Source organism: Pyricularia oryzae, chromosome 2, assembly GCF_000002495.2.
Source record: "Pyricularia oryzae 70-15 chromosome 2, whole genome shotgun sequence".
Lineage (NCBI taxonomy): Eukaryota > Fungi > Ascomycota > Sordariomycetes > Magnaporthales > Pyriculariaceae > Pyricularia > Pyricularia oryzae.
In genome coordinates, this window is record NC_017850.1 from 8161324 (window position 1) to 8187897 (window position 26574).

Below are 26574 nucleotides of genomic sequence, written 5' to 3' on the forward strand. Positions count from 1 at the left end.
GTAAGCAGTCGTCCCCGATTCGACTAAACCCACATCCTCCGTCCCAGTTGAAGATCTTTTCGTGGATCGAAAATGTTGAAAAGGAGGAGAGGAGGGTGGTTGTCGAGGTATTACGCCAGCACACCGAGATGTGGAAGGATAGCTTCCCGCAGACCCCATTGTCCCCTGGTTGGGGTCCCTTTGAGGTCCCGCTCTGAAGCGACGTCCCCTCAACGTCCGGTGACAAGCCGCCTCTGGCCCGATGGGAGAAGCGTGCTTGATCTTTACGTCGCGATTGACTTCTCTTGGTACCCCACGCGGACTGCCAGGCGAAAGTACAAAGGAACGATGGCTGACGCCAAGCTCCGCCCACATTCCAAATGCAGCCAACTCAGGCTCGCCTGTTGGTGAAAATCACGAGTCGTGTTAGTGAACAGCAAATAAGGCATATACTTGGGGGCTGTTCGTTGTGGGCCCCCTCAAAGAGGGGGTTACAAAACCTTGATTTTCGAAAAAACCGTGGGCCACCCCGCATCAGTTTTTTACCTAGAAAATCGTTAACAATTTAACTTATGCCGAGTGTAATCCCGTTCCATAACAACACAATTGCACTTACCGCAAATATACCTATATCATGACGTCCCCAGAATCTCAAGCTATCTTAGGAGCCCGCATGTATGCCCAATATGTCGAAACTCACCGCAGTAGGGCGGATACCGCGCGGGAGGGCAGATCCAAGCCAGAATCGCTACGATCGTTCTGTAAAAGGAACGGTTACCCGTATTCGAGTACTCAGCGGCATGCTCGTAATCTCCTAATCAATGGCATTCCTAAGATATCGATAAAGCGCAGCGGGCGGCCTTCATTGTTGACTGATGCTGAAGATCAAGCTCTCGTTGCGTATATCATGCAGCTTGATAAACTTGGTGCATATCCCGACTCACAACACGTAATATCTGCGGCCAATCTGATGCGTCAGTCACGTATACCGCCCTGTGGTCCAATTCAAATGAACTGGTACGGCCGTTGGCGTAAAAAACACCCGGAACTGCGACTTACCAAACAACAACCCGTCGAGATTACTCGCCTTAGTTGGGAGCAACAGATCGATCTTGTGGAGGCCTGGTATCGCCGCACGGCGGCTCATGCGGTAGAGCTTGGGATCACGGCTTCAGCGGCCTGGAACGCTGACGAATGTGGTACTAGAATCGGTGTGAGAGATGGCCGGATACCGGTATTGGTCGTGACGAAAAAGAGGCATGAAAAGCCACGCACCGCGGATCCGGCTAACCGTGAGAGTTGTACGTTGATAGGCGGTGGCAACGCTGTTGGGCAGTCGCTACCGCCCTTCTGTATCTTCACAAAGTGGCCAACGAGCGATTGGCTTGATCTGGATCTGCCTGAGGGTATCGTTTTTACGCGGTCAGAAACGGGGTTTTCCAACGGAGATATCCAGCTCACCTGGATACAGCATTTCAACCGGTATTCGTGGCCAGAAGTTGCTGCCGTGCAATCGATCGGATCTCCCACGTTGAAAGAGTGGTTTGGTCATGACTTTGACGTCAGATTCGACTTTGTGAACCGCACTGCGGCCAAAATCGATCCAAATTCACAGCGGGCCAAAACACGTATTTGGAGGTGGCTTTTTCTCGACGGCTTTACCGGCCACTTTGGCATGGAGATACTTGATTATTGCCTCAGATTTGATATCGAGATCGTTATTTTACCGCCTCATTCAACGCATTATATGCAGCCCATGGACGTATCCGTGTTCACTCACCTGAAAAACGAGTTGCAGGCGGTCCTGCATGAGCATATAAACACCGGTATTCCGGTGTTCACCCGCTCAGATTTCGTTGCTGCGATTCGAGTAAGTCGTTTTCGATCTACAGGTTAATTTAGCGGTAAACTGATATATCTTCCCTTAACTTAGCGCTGCTGGCAAACGGCTTTCACAACTGGCCACGTAATAAGCGGTTTCCAAGATACAGGCTTGTTTCCTGTCGACGGCACCAAAGTGCTCGCCAAACTGCGTGGCCACGCCACGGCAGCGAATACACCGCGATATCCGGACTCCCTTCCTACCGCTGAACGATTTTCACGGGCCAAATATGCGGCAAGCCGTATGGCGGCCAAGGCGCACCACTTTAGTTCAGATACCGTTGATGCTATCTCGGATTTACAAGCCGTTGCCAACGAGGCGATCATCCTACAGCAACGCGTTGCCCAAGAGCAGACGAATAAGCAAAAACGCCTTCAACGCGCTTCACGTTACAAAGTCAAAATGACGTTGAAGTCAAAAGACAAGCAGTTCCAGACCGCTAATACGTTAGAAGATATGCGGGTCGCTCACGAAGCCAAACAGGCGTTGATCGAGGAAACAGCCCTATACCAACAAGAAAAGTTCGTCAGAGATGCGTGGTATAGGGATAAGAATCAGGCTATTCAACGCTGGCGAGAAACAGAGGGCATGCCCAACGGGATTAAGATACAACAGAAGAGATATCTGGAGGACCTCGGCTTCACGCCGGAGAACGTTCCGGCGGTCAGGGAACGCCCTGGAAAAAGGAAGAAGACCGATTCACAGCCCTCACAGTCATGGTTCGTCGATAAAGGGCCAATTTCAGCTGGAAATACAAGTACCCAGATCAATATTACCGTGGATACCGACTCTGCCTGTTCTATCAGCATATGCGTATCACGATCCTCGCAATCAGCCTCACCTCCCGCCCCAAACAGGCCTTCCAAACCGTTCCCACGGTATATACCATTGGCTACACCCTCTCCCCGTCAACTTCAGGATACGAGACCGCTTGAAGACCGTTCCTCGCCGCCAATACCGGGTGGTAGAAAGGATGAGTTGGAAGTACCCGGGTCGCCTTGTGACCGCTTGAGCGACCGGAAAAGGGCGATTGAGCCAAAACTCCAGAAATAGATATCTACAGCGCAATTCACGGCTTCAATTTATCTGCAAATTCTAACCTTTTTCGTGGGTGTAGTGTTTACGAACGTGAATCGAACTTTCATGAGCTACTTTGTTAGCGATCTGCTAACAAATTTGCTGGCCCACGGTTTTTTCGAAAATCAAGGTTTTGTAACCCCCTCTTTGAGGGGGCCCACAACGAACAGCCCCCAAGTAGTTTAGCAAAACTCAAGCACTATATGAAGCTTTGGGGTCCAGTTAGGCACGCTACATGACTCGACTCATTTGTAAGCAACGACGATTTTATATTCGCCAGAATCTCCGGGAAGGACTAAATCCCCACCCACCTTTTCTGAAGAGACTACTTGGAGCAAGTTTCTCTCGCCGTACATTCGTTGCCATGACCAAGGTCCAAGATTTCCTAGGATTTACCCAATTTAGTTAACAACCCCACTGCCAACTACTGCGCAACAGAGACAGGGCAAGAGCCCTTTTAGCTGGTATGATTCTTGAAGACTTGAATAAACCCCTACCCTGTCCAATCGAATCGTGTTGATGTTTCCATCGCTTTCGGTCACTGTCAAGTTGCATTGCAGTCGAGAAGTGCTGGGCGTGTTGGGGTTGGACATGTTAACAAAGTACACGCTGGCTGCGCGTAAGGCAGTCACACTTTTGGGACAAAAAAGACAGACTTTCCCCATCGAATACACAAGTGGAAAAGAAAGTCCCCTTCAAGTTATCACCGCCTCCAAAACCTTCTCCGCCGCATAGGTACACAGGTCGCTCAGCGGCTGGTTTTTCAAAATTATAAACACGGGCACCTCGATACCACACTTGCGCATAAACCAATACCGCAGCTCGACAGCAATTAGCGAGTCCACGCCCAGCATGTACGCTGGCTTGGCTACATCCAAAGTTTCTCCATCGACCGAGAGCGACTTTGTTAGTTTCTGCACCAGCCCACGCGCGACTATCTCTCCCGCCTCCTCGAGGGTCGGCGCAGATCTGACCATTGCGATATAATCAAGGGCCGCGGCCTCCCCGTCATCACCAGCCCCGTTTGCCGCGGCAGGACCGTCGTCTGTCGTTTCTCCAATCCGTAGCAGGTGCCGAAAAAGGGGCTTGGTTGGCCACACGATGCGGCCCTCCTCGGTCAGCGTGTAAATCTGGCGCGGGGTGTCGATGATGGTCACCACCTGTGAGTTGTTTGCCGTGGCGCACTCGTAGTCGGGGTCGCATACGACGTCTAGGAGTGCCATCAACTGGTCGTTGTGCATGCCGCCGTACGTGCGCAGGTTCGACGCCACCATTTCGTAATTGTCGTTGGCCCAACCCGCCTCCGCCACCAGGGCTAGGTCAATCGAAACCGCCTTTTGGCCGAGCGACGTACGGTAGCGGGCAAAGGCATCTTCGAAGGAGCCCCCTGCCGCGTAGTTGCTCTGCCCAGGGTTGCCAAAGACGCCGCAAAACGAAGACAGCAGGACGAAAAAGTCCAAATCTTTGGGCAAAAGCTTGTGCAGGTTCCAGGAGGCCACCCGCTTCGGGTCCAGGGCGGCGTGGAGTTTCGAAACCGGCATATTGGCAACGGCGTCGTCATCCAGCTTCATGGCGCCCTGAATGCAGCCCCTCACGGGCGGGAAGCCGGCAGCTGCAGCGCTTTTGAGCACCGCGTCCAGGGCGGCGGCGTCGGCGCAGTCGCATGCTGGCTCGAGGTGTCTGACCGACATGTCGTCCAGCTCTTTGAGAAAGGACATGACCTCGCCCGAACTGTTGACGCCTCTCGGGTTCAATAGAAGAAAGTGCCGCGCGCCACGCTCCACCATCCATCTGGTAATCTCCCGCCCCAGACCACCTAGACCACCAGCGATAACGTAGGTTGCCGCCGAGGCGAAGGTGTGAGAGGGTTTGACGGCAGGCTGGTACCGAACCGCCGTTCCCGCCGACTCGTAGTCCACCAAGACCTTGCCGGTGTTTTTGCTACTCTGCACGAGCCTAAAAGCCTCCTCGATCTTGTCGGCGGCGTAAATCTGCAGGGGCCGAGGCTCGTGGAGCTCAGGGTGCTTGGCGAACAAGTCCAGCACGTCGCCCATGACGGACGTCATCAGGGCCGGGTCGACCCTGCTGACTAGTGACAGGTCAACGCAGACAAACGAGACGTTGCGCGAGAAGGGCCCCATGGGAAGGTTGTTGTTCTGGATGGCATCGCCTTTTCCAATCTCGATAAAGGTACCGAGGGGTGCAATGCAGTCCCACGAGGCCTGGAGCAGCTCGCCACCGACGCAGTTGAGAATGACGTCGACCCCTCTACCGTTGGTGGCACGCAGCAGGTCGTCCTTGAAGGTAGCATCGCGGCTGTGGAAAATGTTTTCATCCGGGATGCCGTACAGCGACTTGACCAAGTCGCGCTTTTCGACGGTCCCCACGGTAACGTAGATGGCACCGGCCTCTCGCAGTTTGGCCAGCTGGATGGCTGCCTGGCCGACACCACCTGCACCGGCGTGGATCAGGACCGACTGTCCCTTGCGCAGGCGCGCCAGGTAGTCAAAAGAGTACACCGCCGTTCTCCACACAGCCGAGATTGCAGCTGCGGTTTGGAACGACATGCCGGCGGGGATGAGCGTCAGGTCCTGCTCCAGGTAGTGGGCATACGTGCCAAAACCCTTGCCATCGTTGCTGCAGTATATGACCCTGTCTCCGGGCTGGAACCTGCTCCCGGGGTTCGACCGCGTAATAACCCCAGCGCCGTCGCACCCAAAGCTGTCCCCTGGCACCTGGCCAAGCGCGGTCATGACGTCGCGGAACTGGAGCCCCGCCACCTTGATTTCAACCTCGCAATAGCCAGGCTTGAGACAGTCGTCGCCCGTCACCACCAGGTCCTCCTCTGTGTAATACAGAGTATCAAGCAGGCCTGGCGTTTCAATGGTGAGGTACACGTGCGGCTTGGAGGCAGCATCGGTGCTACCGATTGTGTAGGTCTCGAGGTCGCGCTTCTTGGTACGAAGAAGCATTTCTGCGTTCAGATGACCTGCCGGGACGAGGCGAGGAGTGTGAAGCACGCCGTTTGCCTCGATGTACTCGGTCTCTCTGGAGGCGGCATCCCTGGTTCTGGTGTCTGAGAGAACGCGAGAAAGCGTCTCAACAGAGGCTTGGGCGTCGGCAAAGGGCCTTTCCAAGCTGACGATAACAAAACACTGATCGGCACGCTCCGAGCACACCGTTCGGCCGAAGCCAATAGTGACCTCGCCATCTGGGTTCTTTGCAATTGGCCCCAGGTCGCTGGTCAGCCAGAAGGTCATCTTGGAACGCGTGCTAAGGCGCTTGATGCCTGCAAATTCGCCTTCGGTAGCTTTTGCCAGCACGGGACAGCTGAGCTCGACTAGACTTATTACCGTGGTATCTTGCAGATCCGCGTCGGAGAGATTGGTCATGTCCAAGAGCGTGTAGATGGGGGATGGGCCAAAACGGGCGTGGAGCTCCCTGCAAAGGCTCGCTTGCTGTTCCGAATCCGCTGCAGCCACCACGACATAGCGGCCAATATCGCTCGACATGGTGAGTGCTTTGGTGGGGGGCGAGGGCGGGTCGCCCGGGTTGGTGGTGATCAGAATAGACACCTGGCGATAGAGAGGGTCTTCAAAGTCCTGGAACTCGAGCTGGAGACCAGAAAAGCCCGCCGCACGGAAGGCCTGATCCCACTGGCTGGCCGACAGCAGCGGACCTTGGTCGCTATATCCATGGCCCTCGGGGGCTGGACGGAGCCACCAGCCGGGAAGCAGACCAAAGACGAACGTGTGCCGCATGCTGTGTACGTTGACTAGCTCGGCTAGACAAAGACTGCCTCCGGGCTTGAGCAGCTTACGCACGTTCCCTAGAGTCTGGACCAGGTCCTTGGTGACATGCAGGACGTTGCCGGCGATGACGACGTCGTATGAGCCTTCCTCGAAGCCTTGCGCTGTAGGGTCGGCCTCGATGTCCAGCTTGGCAAACTTGATCGCCGCGGCAGCGTACGAGAAACGCTCGCGGGCCTTTTCGAAGAAGGCGCTGGAAATATCCGTGTACATGTACTCGCCGCATCGCACCGCTTCTTGCCCGTTGCCTAGGTTGTGCACCAGCGCTGGCAGGACCTTGGCCGTGGAGCTACCAGTGCCGGCACCGAGCTCCAGGAAGCGCAGCGTTGGGTCGTTGTGGGACAGGACCTTGGCGTACTCGCCGATCACACGGTTGAGCAGCGAGGTCAGGTCGGCATGGTAAAAGGCGTCAACCAGGTTGTTTTCGAAAATGACCTGCAGGGGGCTGACTTTGCCCTCGAGGATGCCAAGTACCTGGTCACCAACATGCTTGTTGAGGGCGCATCCGGGGTCGAGGTCTGCCTCGTCAAGTATTTGCTTCATGGTCACGCCGGTCAAGCCTCTGCCTGCTGGCTGCCACTTTGCTTGGTTGTCCACCACATTACGCAAAAAGGCCAGGTAGCGATCAAAATAGTGGCCTGCCACCCAGGGCTTCTTCCCTCCATCGGCCTCAATCTTGGCCACCACCTGCTTGGCGTAGTGTAGCATAATGGCATCGGAGCGGTTGGTGCGGTTCTTTTCCGTCTCCAGACTCTCGTTTCGCCCGGCGCCGGCTTGCAGAAATGGCCGCAGTTCTTGGAGCTCGCGAACCAAAGGCACATGGGGCGCAAAGTCGATTGTATACGCCATGCGGCCGGTGGCTTCGCTGTCGCTGGTGACGGTAGTGGCTAAACTAGATATGGCAGTGCCCCGTTGGCCGTCGCAGATGATGGCAGGCTCCTTGGTGTCCTCGAACAAGGCAATGGTGCGGCAAATGCACTCCCTGAAGCCTCGCGTCGTCTCTCGAGAGGCAACCTGGAGTTTGGGGTTGCCCGTGGCAGTAAAGAGCTTGTGTGACACCCAGAGGTTATCCACGTGTGTGAACATCATGGTCGGGATTGTGTACCAGCCACCCCTGGATAGGCCAACCATCTGACTCTGACAGATGGCATCGAGGGTGGTCGGGTGTACAACGCAAGGATCTTCACCGGCGTACTCCATATGCTTTGCATAGTCCCTTAGATTCAAGGTCGCCGTGACGTGGCCAGACCTGTCGTAGGCAATATTCTGTAGCAACTGAAAATATGGACCATAGTCGAAGCCAGATTTTGTGGAGAGGTTGGTGTAAAACTGCTTGCTATGCGCAATCAGCGTGCACGTTCTGGCCGTGCTTTCGTACTCGTCCCTGAGCTCGGCGGCGAATTTGGCTTCCCGAATCCTTGCCGCCTCCTTCTGCTGCCTGGTCAGCTCCTCGGGCTCCAGATCAACCTTGACGCTACCGAATGCAACTTCGGTCCACTCCTCGGCCTGGATTGTATAAATGCGAAAGTCATACCACGGCATTTGTCCAGTGGGGGCCATTAGTTTGCGCGGCCGCAGGTGGATCTTGGCCTCGGCTCCGTGCTCCGAGGAGTCGACCTGGATCGGCCGTAGCATGCGCACCGAGCTTAGGTGGTATCCCTTGACGCGGTCCTTGTGCGGGTGGGCAAGCTGCCGCACCGCTTCGATGGCCATGACCAGCATGCCTGAACCGGGATAAATTGGGCTACCGTTGAGGCCGTGATCTCGGATCCAGGGGTTCTCGTCCATGGTTATGGTATGCTTCCACGACCCTTCGCTCTCATTCCAGTCCGTGTCCCTGATACCGAGGAGTGCGTGGCGGCGGAATGGCCTGAAGGCGTACTTTTTGGAGATGCGGGATTCGTCCCAATACCATTTGGCGCGACTAAAGGGGTAAGAGGGCAGGTCCACCATAACCCTGGGTGCTCGCTTGATGGGCGTGACGGACGATGCATTGACCTTGTCCAGATCGACGTCAACACCATGGCTCCAAAGCTGACCGACTGCTTCCAGCAGGGTCTTGATATCATGGTCGGTGGAAGACAGCACAGGCGAGTACCTCCACTTGAGATCCTTGGCTGCCCGGGCCAGCGTGTCCTTGATCGGCCTGCGCAGCCCGGACTGAGGTCCCAGCTCAATGAAAAAGCGGTTGCCGGCCTTGGCCTCGGAGGTCAAAGCCGTCAGCGCTGGGGCAAACTTGACGGCCGAAACCAGGTTATCTACCCAGTATTCGGGCTGGTTCAGGTCGCCCAGGCCTATGGCCTTGCCCGTAACAGAAGAGTACATGACAGTTCTGACCGGTCCACCGCTGCCGCTCTGCCTCGACGGTGAAGGGGCCTCTATTTTACCCCGCAGGCTGGCCTCGTACTCCTGGCTACCCCTGCGCATGACGCTAGAGTGGTAGCCAATCTTGACGGGCAGCCTTTTGGCGAATATCTCGGCGGCGTCCAGGCGCGTGTACAGCTCCTCGATGGACTTGACGGGGCCAGAAACGGTGACGTTGATGGGGGAGTTGATACAAGCAACCGTGACGTCGGTGCCTGCAAGGTATGATGCTACCTCCTCTTGGCTCAAACCGACCGACATCATGGTGGTAGGGCTGGCGATGGAATCCGCGACCAATTTCTCCGAGACTACGCCACGCTGGTACGCGATGCGCCATGCGGAATGGCGGGTGATGGCACCTGCTGAGTAGGCAGCAGCTATCTCCCCAGAGGAATGGCCGATGACGGAGGAGGGGGTGAGGCCCCATGAATTGAACAGGTCGACCAGGGCAACTTGGATGGCGGTGCATAGCGGCTGCGAGTAGAGCGGTTGGTCAACCTTGGAGGTCTTTACGTCACGCCCCAGCTCCTCGATTACGGACCAGGGGCAACGCAGCTCATTGGACAAAAAAGCATCACACTCATTGATGGAGCTCCTAAAGGTCTGGTACCGGTCCAGCAAGCCCATGGCCATCCTGGCGTACTGAGCACCTTGGCCCGTGAAAACAAAGGTGAGAACTGGCGACCTGGAAGCAAGGGTGAAAATGGCCTTGGAAAGTCTAGACGAGAGATTGGTAGATGCATCGGAAATGGAGCTGACGACGGCGGCGGAGCGCCAGTTGAGGACTGAACGGCGGGCGAAAAGGGTGTGGCAGAGGTCCGGGAGAAATGAGTGCCTGTCGTCTGTGGTGAGGATGGATTCGGATTCGGACATGTGGGATTGAAGGGCTTCGGCCTGGCGCCCGGTCCCACCTTCATCGTGGGCAGAAAAGGGGATGATGGCCCAAGAATCGGCCGAGTCTCGAATGGTGTGGCTATCTGTGATGTTGCCGTTAATGTGGCCGTTCCCGAGATCTTTTTCCCGGTACTTATCAACGGTTTTATGGACAGCTTCCAACCCTCTCAACTTGAGATAATTGTATGCATCGTCCAAAACTGCATGGGCATTAGAGCCACCATAGCCAAAAGAACTGACCGACGCCCGTCGTAGACCATCAGTCGGCCAGGGCACCGCCTTGACAGGGATCTTGACTCCCCAGCCATCGAGGTCCAAGCCAGGATGAACCTTTTCAAAGTCGGCGTTCGGCGGGATTATGCCCTTCTCCAGGGCCAGGATAATCTTGGTCAGCCCAGCCAGACCACTGGCACCTTCCAAGTGTCCAATATTGGACTTCACCGAGCCGATATACAGGGGCTCTTTCCTGTGTGGCTTAAAGGTCTCGCCGATGGCTGCGGCCTCGATCGGGTCACCGACCAAAGTACCAGTGCCGTGCGCCTCGACAAACTCGGTTTGGTCATAGCCCAGCCCGGCACGCTCGTATGTATCCCTGATCAGCGCCCGCTGGGCTTCGGCACCAGGCTGCGTGATGCTGGGTGTACGGCCGTCTTGGTTGGCACCCGTGCCCCGTACTACAGCACGGATGCAATCTCCATCTCGAATGGCGGCGCCGAGTGGCTTGAGGAGCACGAAGCCGAAGCCTTCACCTCGGCCATATCCGTTGGCGCGGTGGTCAAAGCTGAAGCAACGCCCGTCTTTGGACAAGAAATTGGCATTGTCCAAAACAACGGCGATGGCCTCGGGCGTCATGCAGGTGTTTGCACCGCACACAAGACTCATCTCGCTCTCCCCAAGCAGGATACTCTGCACGGCCAGGTGCAGGGCGTACAAGCCCGAGGAGCAGGCCGTGTCTAGGGTCAGGGACGGGCCCCGCAGATCGTAAAAGTGGCTGATGCGGTTGGATAGGAGTGCGTAGCCCGTCGCGGTGGACTGGTAGCGGGACTGGTATTCCGGGTCACGAGCCACGATGGTTTCCTGGTCCCGGGCAAAGTTTGCGCAGAAAACAGAGGTTTTACTGCCGGCTGCTTGGTCCATTGTGATGCCAGCTAAGATGGGCGTCAGCCTTCAAACTCTGACAAGGAAGCCTGACGGGGAATCCGGGATAGTCAAGGAGCGAGGCTGCCTACCATTTTCAAATGTCCGGTACGCGCCCTCGAGGAGGCATCGCTGCATCGGGTCCACTATAGATGCCTCGCCAACAGACATGCTGAAGAACGGCGCATCAAATGCTCGAGGGTCCTCTTTAAGGTAGTGGGCTTTTCGGACTCGGAGCTTGTGGGGGTGGTCAGCTCTGCGGCTTGGTTCGTTTTTTTCGGGGCGGGAGTTCAACACTTACGGAATCCAACCTGGCGGGATCCGGGTGGTGGAAGGCATCTACATTGTAACGGCCTTCTGGCGGTTCGGTAGCCACGTTGCGGGCATCACAAAGCATCTCCCAGAATGCCTGGGGAGTGACAGCCTCCTCGGGAAACTTGAGGTTAAGGCCTATAATGGCTATAGGCTCACACTTGTCGGCCTCCATGTTCAACTAACTATCTGGAAGAGATGGGACGAGATGGGTATAATGAGTGGGGAGGAACGCAGTGTTTGATGTTGAGAGTTAGGTTAGACCAATGAATGATTTTGAATGAGACCTTGCAAGAGGGGAACAGCGCGACCATAAAACCCGATAATTCCTTGGCATGATTGATCCGTTTATACAATTCGAATCTTTGAATACCTAGGTACCTACCCATCTTCAAAAATGTGACTATTTTACCCTTTTTTGGTCGGTTACCTTTTTCAGCAACCTTGTTCACGTAAATATTATATGCCGACAAATATGCCGATACCAAGTTCCAAACCACTCCATAGTTTTACGTGACAATGGAAATGCCTGCTATAATCCTTGGCGCCCATATTAATCCTTAGCACCCATATTCTTGCTTCTCCGCTTCTGTTCCCGGAGCTAACCCAAAAGCGAAGCTGTGATGGTGCTAATAATCAATACCTTTGGCCATCGCACTAAACCCATGCGGGCCCCATTATACAAGGTTTCGAACTGGACCCCTACGTAACTTGCACCCTCATGTCAAGTTGGACTTTGTCATGTACACAGATAGCTATGAGCCTATGAGTCGTAAGCTTGGTACATGGTGTCATAGCGGTCTCGGCTATATGTCAATTGATGGACTGACACATTGTATACGTGGTAGGGCTGGACTAAATAGCGGTCACCTCCGGCCGTGCCGCGGTCACTTTACCCCCACTTTTAATCGTGCACAGTGGCGGCCTGCACTATGCGGCCCGGAGGTGATCGGGGTTTCGGTTTGACCCATTTTAAACAGCTTTCTTGGCCTAGAGCTTTTTTTTTGAAACATTTCCTTATATCCAACGATCGGCTGATATTCAGGCAGAGTCAGGCCTCACAAGGCAAAAAACAAGTTCATTTACAATACACACAACGACCTTCATCCGGCATAGCGGTCGGAGCTCACCAATAACCGATAACTACCATTCATACACAGTCTCCGATGGCGGCACATCCAAGTCTCGAGACCATGCGCGGCTCAGCAGTCTATCTCCCTTTCATTCTCCGTTTTCTCTATGACCTGGTCGTCCTGCGTTTCTATTGTAGCTATGCCTGGCGCTGCCCTGCTCACAAGCTCAGCGCCATGTATAGCACGCAGATCGAAGCGGCCATTTCCCGCCGCCGGAGGGCCACGAACCAAGAGGAATCATGTTCCAATCCGCCCTTGCGTCTTTTGGACATTGGAGTGGGCACCGGCCACCACCTGGGCAACGCACCGCCTCTCCCACCAAGATCTGTTTTGGTGCTGGCGGATTTGAATCAAAACTGTCTCGAGGCTGCCTCGGCGCGCGCTGCCAAGACGCACACCGAGGCAAATATCCATACACTGATGGCTGATTTCCTCGAGCCAAGTGAGGAGGCCGCACTGGGACTTTCCCGGCGCCGCCTCGCGTCACTTGAGGAACGCGAGCACCACGGGTTCGACATAATTTCATGCACATTTCTGCTTCATTGCCTGCCTGGGCCACCAGCAATGAAGGTGGAGGCTCTGACGAGACTGGGAAGCCGTCTATTGGCCCAAGATGGTGTGCTCATCGGCGCCACCATATTGGGACACAGCGCGCCACATAACCTTCTCGGTCGGCTCATCATGCTGTGTCATAATATCACGGGTGTGTTTAGCAACGCGGAGGATGATGCTGACACTTTTGTGAAGGGTTTGGAAATGGTATTTGAGAATCTTGAATGTGAGCTTGTTGGAGCGGTTTTCAAATTCAAAGCCAGCGGTATAAGACAGTGAAATAATGAACCTACAAGCTTGCGAACATGTAAGTTAATCATAAATCAGGTAGTTCCAAATGGCTCTCTTACAAAGGAGCCACCCTCAGCAGTCACCTAGTGTTGGTACAGATGGAGACGTTGATATATATACGCTCCTAGGTCAACGGATCCTGCTGTGGCCCCAAATTGCCGCCCCAGAAGAGCTGTTTCCTATCACAATTGTTACCTACCTACCTACCTACCTACCTATACATCTCTTTGTCTGCCAGCTTATCTATATATTGTTTGGTCAAAGGTACCCTTTTTTCACGGGTAAAAGGTACTTGGTGCGGGCGCGGACTGTATATGGTAAAAGTGACTGCTGAAAATTGAAAGTGGCTCCCTGACAATAACGATCCTTTAAACTCAAACAAAGAAGATGCAAAATCTCATCTAAGGATGGTTGTTCTCATGCTTAATTTCTAACCCGGATGAAAACTTAGTTTGAATGGAAACGCCTACGGTACGGACTAGCCGTAACTTTATTGCTGTGGATGTTGGGGAGTATCCCTGTCGGGAGGTGGATCTCGCAAAATAAATTTATCCTAAAACATACAGCTTCATTGCTTGATTGCTTCGCCGTTTTATTTTGTACAATCTCAACAGGCCGGAAGCTTTCCTACCAAACGCATGTTATGAACAAAGCAACAATTGGAAATGGGGCTTATTCAGTTCCGGCTGAGGCTCGAAAGACTTTTCACGAGCAAATACTCGCCAACCCTTTAATCCGCAAAAGCCTTCCTGCCGGGATCGAAAAAACCGCGCAGTCCATTGTCTTTACCGGTGCCAACGCGCCGACGCTTCCGGTGAATCTGCGCTTTGCAGAAAGTATTTCCAGTCTCAAGGCTCTGGAAGCGAGCTTACTCGGCCTCGTGCTGGAGATGAAGTACGGGGTCCTGCCACAAAAGGTTGAGATAAACACAGACCATGCCCAGCTTTTTATCATGTCCTTCGCCCTCTGGGTGCTGGACCCGGCTGGGGCGAATATGAACGCCGGCACAATGCGTACGGTCGAGGGCCGCAAGCAACTTGCCAGGTACTTCCCGTCGTGGGAAAGGCGGTTCTCCAGCTCGGATGCGGAGAACCGGTACAACATGGCTGTAACCAACATCTACGCCACCAAAGATGACCGGTATTTCCACTTACACGGTTCTCTAGACCCAGGCCCGATGCTGGAAGCTCTGGGATTGCCGAAAGTAGTCGAGTTTGAAACTGCAGATGCAAGCAAGCAACCGTTCCAGCAGGCAGTTGGTCATCTAAAGGCAGATGAACTGCAAGTGCTGGTCGATAAATCGCGGCAAGCAGGCACAACCTGCCTCACAAAGGAAGAATATATCAGTAGCGAACAGGGCCAGGCTAATGCGCAGGTCGGTTTATTCGAGATCATTTCGCACCCCAGCGTATCCCAACCTCGGACTTGGTGGCCCGGTGGCGGAGACGCGCGTCGACCCCTCGCAGGACTCAAGGTGGTCGAGCTCTCGCGCGTAATTGCCGCACCCGTGATTGGCCGCTCACTGGCCGAATTTGGTGCCAGCGTAATGCGCATCACCGCCCGCCACCTTCCTGACACGTCAGGCTTGCACCTGGACACCAACCACGGCAAGTGGAATGCTTGTCTGGACCTCCGGAAAGAAGGGGACAGAGAGGCCTTGCGGGAGTTGATTTACGACGCTGATGTCTTTATCCAGGGCTACAGGCCTGGTGTTCTCGACAAGTACGGCTTTGGAGAACGGCATGTGCTCGACTTGTGCCGTAGTCGCAAGGATCGCGGTGGCATCATTTACGTGGCGGAGAACTGCTACGGATGGCATGGGCCATGGGCTGATAGGCCTGGTTGGCAGCAAATATCTGATGCCGTTAGCTTTCTCTTCTTTCTATTTCTCTTTTGGCTCAACCTTCCTCCAATATACCGTGTGGCTAAGCTGACGTTTGGTCAACACAGAGCTGTGGGACATCGTACGAGTTCGGTAGAGCTCTCGGTCGTGACGAGCCAGTTACTCCTATTTTTCCTAATTCGGACTACAGGTTAGCAAGATTCAAGTTGTTGCTGTGGGCCTGTGGCGGTGGCTGTTTAGTTTGTTAACAGGGATTCCAAAAAAAACCTTCAGCACCGGTGTGGCCGGATCTGCGGGAGTCTTAACTGCACTCCTGCGTCGGGCTGAAGAAGGTGGTTCGTTTACAGTACGAGTAAGTTACGAAACAATTCATGACTTATTTGACCGCTCGGGGTTTCCATGTACTGACATGAGATATGCTGTGATGCTTCCTCAGGTTGCCCTCAACTACTACTCCCGCTGGCTGCTTTTGTCCGTCGGCGCTTATCCGCAACATGTATGGGAGGACCTCCGTCGACGCAGCGGCGTACCCCAGTTCGAGCACCACCACTCCATGGACCACACGATCCCCACCGTCTTCCCATGGCTTTTTCGCAGTGGTATTATTACCAAGCCAGAGTTTTACACCGAGTATTACGCCAAGAATCTGGGCACTACGGTCCGGATCGTCGCTCCTGTGCTTCGCTATCCAGGTGGCGAGGTGGAGCCAGGCTTTCAAGTGGGCACACGGACTAACGGGGTTGACATGGCAAAGTGGCCCAAGGACCTTGGCGTGGAGGTGGTTGATGGAGACAGCTAGGAGCAAGGGTTGTTTTTATTATGACTACTCGATTCGGCATTCTGTTTGAGCTCTGCTTGAAACCTCAAGATGTAATGTAAACTTGTTGCAAAACTTTAGTCACGAAGAGCGGTTACTCGAGAGGTCGCGTTTGCTGGCACTCGTAACTCGCGTGGTGTTAAGGTAACCTCGGTGTATAAATCTGCAGTTCAAGACGGTCTCTTTGGTAGGAGGTGAAAATTTAGAAGCTCACAAGATATTCGCGACGGAAACATTTGGTTGCTGGCAAATCATATCCCTTCGCCATGTTACTTGCTACGACATTACATTATATACCCCTACAAGCCTATGTGGCCATTGCCCTTTTAAGCTTTGTTGTTTGGCGCATGGTAACATCGGCACGCGGGGAAAAAATGATACAAAAATATGGCGGCCACGCTGTGAAATTCAGTTTCAGCAACAGTCCGTTGGACAACATCTTCGGTCTCCGCTTCGCCTGGGAGTTCTATCGGCATGGTCGTCGCGATGAGTATCTCAAATTCACCCATCGAAGCTTTGCCCAATCTGGTGCTGGCCGCGCCAATCCATACACATATGAAGTAAACCTCGGAGGGGTGCGCACAATCTGGACTGCAGACCCTGAGAATATCAAGGCCATGCTCGGCTCCCAGTTCGAGGATTACGGGCGCGGCAAGGCCTTCCAAAGCCGGTGGCATGACCTCTTGGGCACCGGCATCTTTAACGCGGACGGCAGGGAGTGGCATGACTCTCGCCACCGTCTCCGCCCACTTTTCAATCGCCAACGCGTCTCCAATTTGGATTCGTTTGAGAGACAGATTCAAATCATGATCAATCGGCACCTTGGCGGTGGCCGCACCGTTGATCTCAAGGATGTCATCTCCAGATTCGCCCTCGACGCCATCGGTGATTACGCCATGGGTTTCCAGGTGAATGCCCTAGCCGACCGCAAGAATGACTTTCTCGATGCGCTGGAGAGGATCAAAACCATTCAAAACATCAAGGAGTGCGCTGGCCCACTAAGCTGGCTGGTTCCAACGCCTGGTTTCAAGCGAGATCTCAAGGTCCTCGATGATTTTATGGAGCCCCTGATAGAGCACGCCGCATCTCTGCCACAATCGGTGCTCGACGAGATGGAAAAGACGGACCATGGGTGGACGTATGTGAAAGCTTGCGCCTCAGTTTCGCGAGACCGCCACTTTCTCAAATACGAGCTCATGTCAGTCATTTTGGCTGGCCGCGATACCGTTTCTGGAACACTCGTGTGGACCTTTTTGGAGCTTGTCAAACGTCCAGACCTAATGGCAGACCTCCGGCGCGAAATTGAGAACACAGTAGGCATTGGGCGTGATGCTCCGCGACCGACTCATGATGATCTCAGATCGATGCGACTCGTGAAAAACACCTTGAACGAAACTCTCCGCCTTTACCCCACCGTCTCCCTCAATCTGCGGACCGCTCTCAGAGATACCAGCCTGCCCCGCGGGAATGACCATGATGGCAACAAACCAGTGGGTTTGGCGGAAGGGACACCCGTGATCTTTTCGAGCCATATTCTACGTAAGTTTCTAGCTTGGCCGCTCCGGGATCGTATGTGATACTTTGTCAATACTAACGGAACCCCCCCTACAGAACTGAGCCCAGAAACGTACGAGCAATCCCCGCCTGGGACCAGCCCACCTCACGTTTTTGACCCCTACCGATGGGAAGAGTGGAAACCCAAACCGTGGACCTATATACCGTTTGGCGGAGGGCCGCGGATATGTATTGGCCAAGAGTTCGCGTTGGCTGAGATGGCTTTTGTGAGTCCTATCACTGTGTCTGCTCTTTGTCATACAGATGCGTCATTTTGAATGAAGCAACATGGCTAACTTAACGCTGATTATCTTTCAGCTCTTGGTCCGCCTGCTCCAAAATTACTCGAGGCTCGAGATGCGTTGCGAAATGCGTGGCAACTCAGACGAGGGGTGGGAAAGGCCTAACGGGAGTGCTAGCATTGTTGAGCAGTTTATGATGGAGAAAGGCAGGGTGCGCATCTCTGGGGATGTTACCTTGTCGCCTAGGGACAAGGTACTAATGGCGTTCCTTCCGTAGCAAATTACTCGCCAAACTGAGTTTTGGGCTGGGCTGCTGAGCTAGGTCATGTTTAGGCTAGTAACCTGGAACAGTCAAAGGTGAAAATGACGTAGCTAGCTGCACTGTTGACGTTTTGCGTTTTAATACTCGGCGTCGCGTGAATAAAGCATTTCCTTATAGGGGGCAATTCGACAACTGCCGTGGCAAAGGGCGAAGGCAGGGAGATGCATGCAGCTGTAGGTTGGTTCGAGTCGTTCTAGTTTCGCTTCGCCTATTGAGCATCGCAAACAAGACGGCCAAGCACCGGGAGTAAAAATAATTCCTGCGGTGCTGTTGGTCCAGATTCAGATTATTACTTGCTTGAGTACACAAAAGAAAAGAAAACAAAAGTGCATTTGTCATTCTATTCCATCGCTAGGACAGCCAGCTTGTCAAAATCATAAGCACAAAACCAACAATGATTGTCACCATCCCAGTGCTGCTGGCGACGTACATCCTGTACTGGACCGTCCGCCTGGTGAAGAACATCCTCAGGGCAAACGCGACCGGCCTGCCTGTCCGCTGGACGCCTGTAGCACCCACGAACCCTTTTTGGATTGTTTTGGGCAAACCTACCTCACGAGTTCTTCGAGCCATTCTTCCATCGTTCCTCTCAAATTGGACCTACTTCAGCACTTTCGACTGGCACTGGCTAGACCGTCTGTACCTTGACTTTGAAGTGCACGAGAAGAATGGTGACACTTTTCTGCATGCTACTCCCTCAGGACTGATGCTGCACACAAGAGATCCGCAGGTCGCTCAGCAAATACTTCATACCTGCCCCAAACCGGATGATGTTGCAAAATCCCTCGAGCTTTGCGGACCGAATCTGGTCAGCAGCAGCGAGGTGGACTGGCCGAGACATCGCAAGGTGACAGTCTCTACGCTTAGTGACCGTAATAACCGCCTGGTTTGGTCCGAGACAGTTCGCCAGACATTGAACGTGTTGCAAAGCTACCAGCCTGGCCACGGGGAAATAATTGACCCCGAGGGCGACATCCGCAGGATTTACCTCAACATGTTTTCTGCAGTGTGCTTCGGTAGGCCCTTGGATGCAGAAAAAGAACCCGGGGAGACCACCGATGGGAAGCTCCCCGGGGGACATAAAAGAAGCTACCGGTACTGCCTTGAGACCAGCCTCAGGGATATCTTCATCCTACACACCGTACCAAGCTGGATAAAATATCTACCCCCAGCTTTGGTCCCACACAAAATCTCAGAGTTCTTCGCAGCGTCCCGCGAGATGATGCAATATTTGGACGAAATGATTCGTCGTTGCCAGGACGAGGCGCAGGAAGGCGGAGAGGAGTCCAAGTCGGGTGATAATCTGCTCCGCATTACTGTCCGGAGCGGGCTACAGTCAAACACAAAAGAGCCACAGGGGCGGAGTTATCTTTCCAAAGAAGAAGTGCGTGGGAATCTGTTGATTTATTCCCTGGCCGGGCATGAGTCCAACGCGCACACCCTCACATATGCGCTCTACCTTCTGGCGGCCTGCCCTGATGTTCAGGACTGGCTGGCTGAGGAGCTGGCCGCGATTACGCTGCTGGATGGCCAGCTGAGCGCTGAGGAAACTTATTTTGGTATTATGGCCAAGCTCCCAAGGACCTTGGCTGTTATGGTAATTGCTATATTTTAACATTGCCAAACGACAGTTATGCTGATGCTAACAGCTTCCAACAGTACGAAACACTTCGCCTGTACCCCTCCATCATCTTCCTCCCCAAAACCACCGCCTCCCGGAGCGTGAGCATCGACCTCGGCCACGTTGAAGGTCAAAGCAAGGCCATCATCCCGCCAAACACCAACATATGGGTCAATATGTGCGGCATGCAGGTGCTCCCAGAGGTGTGGGGAGATGACGCACGCACATTCCGCCCGTCGCGATGGATCAACTCGTCGGGCCAGTTAGCGGCACCGTCGCTGGTTGCTGGTTCCGCTTACGTGGCCTGGGGCGGTGGAAAGCGCGTATGTCCCGGGCAGAGGTTCAGTCAGGCGGCATTTGCGGCCAGTGTGGTCGCCCTACTCACGGGCGGGAAAAGGGTACACGTCGTGCCGAGGGAGGGTGAGGAGGAGGGCATGGCCAGACGTAGGGTGTTGGAGGTGCTGGATGATAGCTTTGTCGGCACTACGATTCATATGAGGCGGGCTGGAGATGTGAAGCTGGTCGTGGCATAACTTTATACGTGCAAACAACCCAAAAGGAGGAGTACAAGTAGAACACGTCAATTGTACGTATAGTTACAAGCGTTAAAACCTTAACCCAATACGCGATAAATACCTAGCAATGGTGTGCATTATTTAACTCAGGCGTACACCAGATTATACAGTGGGCGTCAAGCCCTTCAGGATCATTGACGTATAAAGAAGCCCAGTCTTCGTAGCATCTCTGCATACAATCTGCATGCCCTTGAGGTTCGTCTATTCGTCGATGGAGCTGATGTTTGCCGGAATCGCCCGTCTTTTCCCGTTTAATAGGGTAACCGTCGATAACTTCAGCGGCGTGCGGAATGGCGGTAACGGCGCTAATCGTTGCAAAGAAGATAAAAACGATTGAAGTTTTCATCTTGTTATAAATATTGTAGCGGGGGTAAGAAATTTTAAATGGTAGAGAGAGGGTAAAAACGAAGGTAGAGTAAAGTTTTGTTACGATCAAGGTATCGGGTAACCTGTTCTTATAGTAAAGTACAGTGGGTTGAAGCAACTGAACGTCTGATTGGGTAACTGGGGTTCTCAATAACTGGGGGTGAAATTATAATCGTTCTCAAGTAAATATTGAGGTTAATTAAAATTTAACGTTATAAGATATTTGATTTGGTTTTTATATTAAAATTGCTTGGGCAAAATGTGGTTTAAACTGGTTTCTTTTGGCATGGTATTTTTTAATTTGTAATAAAGGTTATTAAATTGCGTTTATAATTAGAAATATTTAAATTAAAAGGGTTATTTATGTAATTACAGTTTAATAATAGCGGGGAGCATTAAAAGTTATTTATGGGTTTATTAATGCGGTGGATGGGATATTTATGCCTTTTATAATTAACCATTTTTTTAATTTTCATTTTAAAGCGTGTGAGGATCGGGCCCCCAAACCTACCCTCAGAATTACGACTCGATTATATGTTCCAATTTGGGGTGTGGTATGCTCTGCTCGTAATTACCTATGCCCGACTGTTGCAAATTTAACTCGGCGACAATATCACTGCAAACAAGTCAGTATTAACAATAAAACAAGGTAACAAAACAGGGGGGGGGGGGGGGCTAAAAGATCGACGCACCATTCCAATTGCATGCAAGTCCAGTAAATTAGGTAGTATCGAATGTCTTTAACGTCCTGTTCTTTCCTGTTGGCACTGGTAAAACGAGAAAAGTGGCTTGACAGAAACGTTAGCAACCAAAACAACGCCATTTTCATACCAAAGGGAAACGATACATTTCCTGAAAAGATGCTGGACTTTGACGCAGGTATAATGGATCTGCCAGTAACTCTCCATGACCCTCCCTAGCTGGCCGTAATAAAGACCAGCCAGGATATTTGCGTACACGTGCCAAATAGACATGCCTGCCATTTGATTACCAATAACGTCGATGGCGTTGGCCAGATAATGTAGACCTGGTGTTACGTCTATATTTCTCCTCGGCCCTGACGTGGAAGCAGAACTTTGGAAGGAGGCTCGCCTGCTGCGTTTTGGGTGCGACGGCACATTGTTTTGAAAGGCCGGGGAACCTCGAGAACCGCATGGCTGAGAGTTAAGGGAGCCTATGCTATGCATCTCACCGAAGGTGGGAACGATATCGGGAATACGATCCTTGTGGAGACAGATCTCGCCTAGTGCAAGAATGCAGAGAACCACAGCAGTGCTAGTAGTAGTAGTAGTAGTAGTAGTAGTAGTAGTATTAGTTAACGCCGGGCTCGGCCCGGCTTGTTAGCCGGCCGTTAGCAACCTCCCGAGGGGTATCTCGGCGCGCGTTCTATCTTCTTTATTTACACAGGGGGAAAACAAGGAGGGCAGAGGCGGATCGTGCCTGACCGGGTTCGGGCCCGGTCCTGCTTAGGGGGTTAGTTCACTGACGCGACCCCGTGCCTAAGGTGCACGGAGGGTTCGTCTGACGGCTTGTGCCGTGAAGTGTGGGTGAAAAGGCAGTAAGTCTATTCCTCGTCAGAGTTCGAGTCGTTTACGATCGGTGTCCCTAGGCGTAAAGTGCGTTCGTGGCGCGCGGGGCGCTGGCGGGCCGCTCTGGGGCGGGCGCTGAAGTAGTTGGTGGCTATCGAAAACGCCTGAAAGCTTGTCGGTTGCCCGAGGCTTGTCTGGAAGAATTTGCGGCGTTGGGCGCGGTCTGGCGGCCCGACCGGCCGGTCGTTGTCAGGCCACGGCCAGTTTCTCCACACCGCCCGCGAATAGCGGCAGTGCACCGGGTGCTTAGGGGAGGTCCGCTTCCAGCACCAGGCACACGAGGTGTTTGCATCCTGGTGGTTGAAACGGTCATGGTAGGCTTTGAAATCGCCGTGGCCGGTCCTCATGGCCAAATAATGGCCCAGTAGGGGTCTTGGCAAACGCAGTTCCTCGGGCTCCTTTCTCGGTGTGTATTGGAATTTCCATTCCCTATATGCGGGGGACCGTTCACAGAGTTCTTTACGCCACCAGTCCTTCTTTATATTCGAAAGAATGGCTCTGAGGACCGTGCCGGCACCGCTATACGTGGTTTGCTGAGCCCTCGGGTCTGGGTCCGGCGGTCCGGCGGAGCCGGCCTTGGCCAGCTCGTCAGCCCGGTCGTTTCCCGGGATTCCCTGGTGCCCAGGGCACCAACGGACCCGAACCTCGGTACCTTGTTTTCGGAGTAGATCGACAAGGTTATGGAACTCCAGAAAGGCCCATTGGGACGAACGCGGCGCGTCGCCTCTAAGACCCCAAATAACCGAGGTGCTGTCCACACAAATCCAAATCCGGGCGCCTGGCTGGGCCTTGGCTGCCGCCTGTAGCCCTTTTAGGGCGCCAATCGCCTCGGCGTCGAAAACGTGGCTTTCCGGCGTAATAGATGCGGAGCCTGCGGCAAATTCCAGGCCCGCCCTAAAAGCGGCCCATCCGTACCCTATTTGGACGCAGTTGTTTTCGTGTTTTTCCGAACCATCCGTATATACCACGATATCGTCAGGTGATACCATGTCCAGCCATTCGATAAAGCGGCGGGCCGCTTCCTCTTTCGGGACTCCTCCGGTGGGGTCAGTGCGAGAATCCGGGGCATTGCGAGGTGCGCGCAACTCTAATCTCCGGATCCGCGGGAGAAGTTGTGCAGCCGTTTGCAGGGTCGTGGCCGAATGGCCCGAGTTGCGGGCACGAGGTGTTTCACGCAGGCGGCTGACAAGGGGGTGCCCCTTGTCCGCGAGCCTTAGTCGGGCGCCGTATTTCAGGCGGGTGTAGGCCAGCGCGACGCGGGCCGAGGGTAATCCTGCGTCCCTGAGAACAGTGGACGAGGGGGTGGTTTTATACGCCGGGAGGATTGCCCGTGCCGCTAAAACCAGCGGTTTGTTCAATGCTTTGAGGAATCCTCTTTGCCTGTGCGCTGGGTTGTACCATGCCTCGGCTGCGTAGGTGGCCGAGGAACCCACGCATGCCACCGCTGCCTTGCGAAGTGCAGCCGCAGGCGGTCCGTATCTTACTGCCCCAAAGCTCTTGAGGTGGGCAGCGACCGCCATTGCTTTGGCAGCCCTTTCGGCCACGTGGCGGCGCCCGTCTAGCCGTCCCTTGCATTTCCTACAGTAAACTATAGTCACAGGGTTGGACCAGACCCTCTAACGGACAGGCCAGCTAGAGCCCTCCTAGTCGCTGGATACCCAGCCTGCCACGTAAATACAAGGTTTGCACCTTAAGCCTACCGCATCCACAAAAAGGCCTCTTGGTAGACCGACGCGCGCATCCGTCCTCTCCGGCTAAAATAGCGTCTCTTCCGCCTAACATGCCGACGACATCATCTGCCCCGGTGTACGTCCCTAGTGCGAGTAGAAAGCTTCGAAAAGCCGGCGACACCCCGTACATGTCCATCCACAGCTTAGTCCCCCGTTGGTTCCTGGGCTAGCCCAGCGCCACAATGTGGACATGAATGCAATCGAGTTCTTCCCGTCCTCCAGACCCGGCGCAGATTCCCAGTGCGAGTGAGAAGCATGGGGCGCCTCAGTCACACTATTCCACCACGGCCCACCGTCCACGGGGTGTACCAAGGGTGCGAACCAAGGCCGTGCCCACGTTTCTTGCTTCCCGTTACCCAAAGCCGTCTCCAGCAATGGGCCGACCACGTCTTGCTGTCGGGACCCTTTGGAGACTGCCGCGCCGGCACAGTGCTTCCGGTCCACGTACAACTAACCAACCCCCGTAACGGCACTACCTCCTCGCTGCAGGCAATCCCAGAAGGTGTGAGGGGGTGAGAGGGTGCCCTGTCGATTCGAAGAACCGTCGGGTGGTTCTCAGCCTAATTTCCCTTTCTTTTAAACCGTATTGTCTAGCCTTCCGGGGAAGGACGCCTGCCTTTCCGGCTGGCAAAGTTTTTTTGTGCCACGCTGGCTCGCATCGCGAGATTGGGCCTTGTCTTGTGCGCCTCTATGCGGGTGGCGCGCCGAACCGCCGATCGGACTCTTCCTTCACCGCGATCAGTGGAAAACTCGTCAAAGGGGAGATCTGTCGATTATACATGGGTGTTGCGAGGAAAGGCGTTCCGTGTAGTGACGGTGCTTAGGGCGACAGGTTGAAGAGTTTTTCGTGTGTGCGCGCCTGTTAGGGCTACAGGCGGAAGTCCCGCGCAAACGTTAACAGCATGGTCCGTGCGCCCATACTGAAAATTTTGTGTACGGGAGAGAGTTGAAACTTGAACCTCATGTACGGTGCATGACCCTGCTTTACGAATACGTGTCTTTTTGGCCCTTCGTCGTTTGCTAAGCGCCTCATTGGCCTTCCGAAGGCTGCGGTTCTCTGCTTCAAGAAGCGTGGTCCGATGAGCAATTGATTCTAATCCTTTCGCCAATTGCTTCACTGCCTCAAAAATCGGTGAAGGAGAGCTATTTTGGTGACGGCTAATTCGAGTTTTAACAAGCGTTGATTGACAAATAGCTTCTGTCGGGTTGTGCGGCGTCTGAGAGACCCAAGATTCGGTGGTGGGAAAAGTAGGCTCTTTGGGTGAAGGCGTCCGTATTTTGATATCCAGTTTGGAAATCACAGCTTCCGGGTTATAAGGGACAAGTCCAGCTCCCCTAAAACCCCCAGCCATATTGTCTTTTGTCATAGAAACTTCGTACGCCGCTACAAAAGCCAAAAAGAACTCGACCTTACTGATGTTGTTAATGTGGGCCCGGATGAAGTTGTTGATTTCTTGTCCGTACGCCCGCTTCAGGACACCGAACACTCCGACGTCAAGTGGCTGGGTTAGGTGAGATGAATGAGCAGGCAGGCAAATTGGAATTATGTTGTTATTTTTGCAATAGCCCTCCAATTCGGGTGATTGATGACTGCCGTGCCCGTCGAGTACTAACATCCGATATGCGCCTTTTGTCCGCGACTTTGTATGTTTGTCGAAATGCTGAAGCCAGTCGAGGCCAGTTTCATTATCGGTCCATCCGTTGGCAGTAGGTTTCAGGCGCCACATGTCCGGAAGACCGCCTTCTGTATACCAATTGGCCAAATGGTAAACGCCTTTGACGATAATATATGGGGGCACATTGTAGCCGTCACTACTAATGCAGCAGATTGCAGTTGCCCATTCTCGATTGCCGGGTTGTATTTTTTTGCTTTTTCCGCGTCTTTCGGACCCAGTTACGACCATATGTCCGCAAATTTGTCCCATCATAAAACCGGTTTCGTCGAAATTGTAAATGTCGCAATCCTGGATAAGTTACCATATTTGGCCTTTATATTGGCCACCAAACGAAACCACGCGTTTAACGCGTCAGGATCTTCCCATAGGGCTCTTTGAAAATCGTAGGCGCGAGAGAAACGCGTCTTCAATTCTGCACGTCGCTGGACAAAGCGATTTGCCCAACGAGTCCCGACTGGTCGCGCGTCCCGCGCAGCGAGAAGATGGTCGGCCATTGCGGCCACATCGGCAATCTGAGGCGGAAATCCTCGGGAATCCAGGTCCAATATATATTGAACAATTGCTTCCTCTTCGCTTTCCGTCAACTTTTGAGCATTGGGTCGACGGTCGGCCAAAGACTGTGACCCGTTTATTCTGGTTTGGAGCGTCGATCGGGGCACATTATAAAGGAGTGCAACCTTCCTAATGCTTGTTTTTTTATTCGATCGAAGCTCATCCAGCGCTAGAATGATTTGCGCTTCACGATTTGATATTTCCATGGTTGATTGTGGAAAAAACACGTTTTTCAATGGAAGTATGGTGCTGGGCCG

General features: G+C 53.6%; 6 protein-coding genes across 6 annotated transcripts; 4 read left to right on the forward strand and 2 right to left on the reverse strand.

The window, feature by feature from the left end:
- Positions 1-3633: 3633 nt before the first annotated feature.
- Positions 3634-11629, reverse strand: MGG_08236 (polyketide synthase; the record flags this gene model as incomplete). The annotated part of the gene is made up of 3 exons (XM_003715800.1): positions 3634-11153; positions 11235-11379; positions 11444-11629. 3 exons carry the CDS (start codon positions 11627-11629, stop codon positions 3634-3636), a joined length of 7851 nt encoding a protein of 2616 aa, XP_003715848.1.
- Positions 11630-12620: 991 nt separating this feature from the next.
- MGG_15107 (uncharacterized protein) lies at positions 12621-13410 on the forward strand (the record flags this gene model as incomplete). The annotated part of the gene is made up of 2 exons (XM_003715801.1): positions 12621-13096; positions 13335-13410. The coding sequence occupies 2 exons, from the start codon at positions 12621-12623 to the stop codon at positions 13408-13410; spliced, it is 552 nt and encodes a 183-aa protein (XP_003715849.1).
- A 663-nt stretch (positions 13411-14073) lies between these two features.
- MGG_15108 (uncharacterized protein) lies at positions 14074-16072 on the forward strand (the record flags this gene model as incomplete). The annotated part of the gene is made up of 4 exons (XM_003715802.1): positions 14074-15294; positions 15381-15463; positions 15547-15625; positions 15710-16072. The coding sequence occupies 4 exons, from the start codon at positions 14074-14076 to the stop codon at positions 16070-16072; spliced, it is 1746 nt and encodes a 581-aa protein (XP_003715850.1).
- A 392-nt stretch (positions 16073-16464) lies between these two features.
- On the forward strand, positions 16465-18268 carry MGG_12496 (cytochrome P450 52A2; the record flags this gene model as incomplete). Its single annotated transcript, XM_003715803.1, has 3 exons — positions 16465-17629; positions 17702-17871; positions 17963-18268. 3 exons carry the CDS (start codon positions 16465-16467, stop codon positions 18161-18163), a joined length of 1536 nt encoding a protein of 511 aa, XP_003715851.1. The 3' UTR covers positions 18164-18268.
- Positions 18269-18602: 334 nt separating this feature from the next.
- Positions 18603-20362, forward strand: MGG_12497 (uncharacterized protein; the record flags this gene model as incomplete). Its single annotated transcript, XM_003715804.1, has 2 exons — positions 18603-19805; positions 19868-20362. 2 exons carry the CDS (start codon positions 18603-18605, stop codon positions 20360-20362), a joined length of 1698 nt encoding a protein of 565 aa, XP_003715852.1.
- A 927-nt stretch (positions 20363-21289) lies between these two features.
- Positions 21290-22089, reverse strand: MGG_15967 (uncharacterized protein; the record flags this gene model as incomplete). The annotated part of the gene is made up of 3 exons (XM_003715805.1): positions 21290-21386; positions 21463-21528; positions 21602-22089. Coding segments are annotated over 3 exons (651 nt in total), but the record flags the coding sequence as incomplete, so codon positions are not given.
- Between the last annotated feature and the right edge of the window lie 4485 nt (positions 22090-26574).